The 3190-nt window shown below is 56.6% G+C and overlaps 1 protein-coding gene across 1 annotated transcript in view; it reads right to left on the minus strand.

Moving 5' to 3' along the window:
• Positions 1–3190, minus strand: part of LOC104169173 (rabphilin-3A-like) — a gene marked incomplete at its 3' end in the record, with an annotated part of 11024 nt that overhangs the window by 7718 nt on the left and 116 nt on the right. Inside the window, exon 2 of the mRNA XM_009710004.1 lies at positions 1671–1814. Coding sequence (XP_009708306.1) covers positions 1671–1814 — 144 coding nt within the window. The remainder of the gene's footprint in view (positions 1–1670; positions 1815–3190) is intronic.

Raw genomic sequence — 3190 nt, forward strand, 5'->3', positions numbered from 1 at the left:
AAACCCCCCAAAATGACAACAACAACAACCCCCAACTCATCTCTCTCCCCTACAAGTTGATTTAAGCATAAGCCAAAGAGCATCACATTTAAGAGGAATTCCTACTGGGCTGCGAATGGGCGAAGCTGGGGAAAATACAGTTTGTAAGCACTTTTCGGGAATGAATCACCACCGTTCATAGCTACTTTCACCTGGTTTCTCCCAGAAAGCCGGGAGAGGAAAGCGTTGTACGTGGTAACGCGAGGCAATGCCAACTGGGGACCCCCCCGAGGCCAGGGGAGCAGCAAACCCGTGGGGCACGTGGCCAGCACACGGCCTCTGTCGAGGCAATCCCTGCCCAAGCTATTCACAGACCCTAACGAAATATTTCTAAAACCAAGTCAATAAATCCACCACGTAGGAGGCCACGGGCTGCAGCCACCGAGGAAGACTGCGTGCTGCAGCTGGAGCACCCCGTGACCACATGGCAAATGCATATTCAATATTTAAGGGTTATTAAGCAGCCGGGCTGATGGATTAAAGCTCCGGCTGTGGCACGAGGCTTTGGGGGTGCAGGCAGATCCTCTCCGCGTTTCACCAAGCGCCTGCCTTGCCGGGCCATGTCCCCGTTTGCTGAGCAAAGCTGGCCCGGAGCTACAAGAGGGGCTTTGACGTTCTCCCAGGTGGCGGAGAGCACAGTCCCTGCCTGGGCCTGAGTATTTGCCCTGCAAGGGAGAGGAGAGTAAAAAAAACACAACAAAACCAAACCAAAAAGCAGTCGATGCTTAAGCTCAGCAAGAATAAAACGCTCCTCTGTAATGAAAAAAGGCATGACGCCTGACAAACCGGATTATGGGCATCCCCTCTGGAAAACCAGCCCCAGCAGAGCAAGTCGATACCGAATTATTAGCATTATTTTGCCTGGTACCTTTGCCCGGGCAAGGTAGAGATGCAGTAAAAGCAAACACGGGCACTTCTTGCCCTCTGCTTCACGCCAGGTGCATCGGCACCAGGGATGCCCCCAGCACCCACCCGCAATCGTGGGTACCCCGCCACGGCTGTGGTTGGGGGCGCGCCAGGCCCCCCAGGAGCTGGGCCCAGCGCAGGGCCAGCACCGAGGCTGGGCATCACTCAGACCTATTCAGCATCGCAGGCAGCTCATTTCTGGGTGGGAGGAGGGATTAACCACCGGGACACACGACTGGAGGGGGTGATGGATCCATCCGTGTTCCCAAAACAAGATAAAACGCCTTTTGGTCAGCTGTGGCTTTGCCGGCACTCACGGGTGCTCGGGCTCAAGACTTGGGCAAGCAGCAGCATCTTCACTCCCTGAAATGAGATGTTACTAAAGATCCCTTCTGCATCTCGCAGGGAGCAGGAAGAAAATAAAAATAAAATTAAAAAAATCAGTGAGGCTATAAATTCTTGGTCCAGAACACAGCGGCACAGGGAGCGGCAGCGGCACACCGAGCAGCTCCCTCCCTCCCCTGCTTACAGGTTCCTCCTGGCCAAGGACCAACGCCAGCTCAAAAAGATCCCCCGCAGGCTCCCTTTCAGGAGAAACACTGCAGTGCAGTAGCTGCCGGCCCGGAAAGCAGCCAAGCCAGCGCTTTCCCCCACGGACACCGGTAAGGCGCGGGGTCCCACCCATCCCCGCCAGCGCGGTGGTGTCGGTACAACCATCGCCTTACCCGATGCGCTCCTGTTCCATCTCCTCCATCTTCTCAGCCCGGGCGATGACTCGGTTGATGATCTCCTTCTCCTCGTCCGTCAGCTCCTCGCCCTTACGCTGCCGGTCGGGCTGCCCACCCCGCGCTGCCCAGCCGGAGGGGAGCCTGTGGGGAGAGGAGGCGGGGGGCCAGGGCCGTGTTCACAGATCGTGCGTGTGCATGCACGGGTGTGTGCGTGCAACCACACGTCTGCGTGGGCAATAGCCAGGCGCTAATTCCCAAGCCCAGGACGAAGGGGTATGCTACCTCCCCAGCCTCCAAGCTCTCGTCTAGCAGAGAGATGGTCCCCACCCACCAGGTGAAAGCTCTTATTTCCATTTTTGGGGGGGATTCATATGGAAACACTTGTTTCATATGGAGAAAACAGATTTGCTTTTCAAATATATTCTCGTTATTTCCACGTTAAGCATCAACTGACACGGTTCCTTTTGCGCCCTGCTCTCTGCTGCCTAACACCGGGTTTGCCAGCGAGCTGCGGTACCGGGGCAATGACTGCAGGAGTGGGTGGTTTTTTGGGTACATTTCATCAAACATGGGAGTTTTTCCTCTCCTAACATCATTTCCAAAGAGCCTTTGGCACAGCGTGGCCATCAGGCAGCTTTAACCCGGTGACACGGTAACGTCTGCCACTCAGCCTTGCAAATGAGCAGGCGGCAGACGGGCAATGCTAACGAAGGATGCGCAAGGCAAACACCTCTCCCCTCCTCATCTTTCCACTCATCTAAAGACCTTTCCTGGATCTTTTCCCCCTGGGCTGAGCAGACTCGCACGGTCTTAAACCTTAAATTCTTTACAACCCTGTGCAGTGCTTCCCAAAATTAATCATCTTTTTCTCGCATCCACAGCAAGGTCTTTCCTGTTCTCCCAAGACCGTCAGAGTAGCAGGTGAAGAGCAATAAGGCAAAAAAAAGCGAGCGCGATACTTACTGCTCCTTCTCGCTGCTGGGAGGCACAGGGAAAGAGAGGGAACAAGGATTAGGTGAGAGAAGGGATGAGGACAGCTCGGCCAGCGCTCTCCCCACCTCGGGGGTGACGGTCCCCACCAACGTGTCCCTCTCCATGGAACCCCACCGCTCCTCCAAAGGGGCACGGAGCAGCGAGCTCCGAACACGAGCTTCGCCCAGCCCCTGCATCATCGGGGTACCCAAAACCAACACCCATCCATGGGTGCTGCCACCACCCACCTACCCAGCCGGGACATAGATCTGCAGCATCACCCTGCACGGTGGCCACGTTGGAGGGTATCAGGACAGACGGACGGGGCTCCTCGTCGGCACTGGGGTGCGTGGGTCTGTGCCCACCACCCTTCTCAGGGCATTTAGGAAGCAACACGGCAAAATGTCCCCATCCAACCGGTGCAAACCCAATTCCCAATATCCCCAGAGGAAGAACCGAGCCGGCTGCACCCACATCACCTCTCACCCCCAGGAACTCTCCTCCCTCCCGCACCGGCAGCATCCCACAGCCCCCGGCCACCTCCC

This window comes from Cariama cristata, unplaced genomic scaffold, assembly GCF_000690535.1.
Source record: "Cariama cristata isolate BGI_N322 unplaced genomic scaffold, ASM69053v1 scaffold30091, whole genome shotgun sequence".
NCBI classification, from domain to species: Eukaryota; Metazoa; Chordata; class Aves; order Cariamiformes; family Cariamidae; genus Cariama; species Cariama cristata.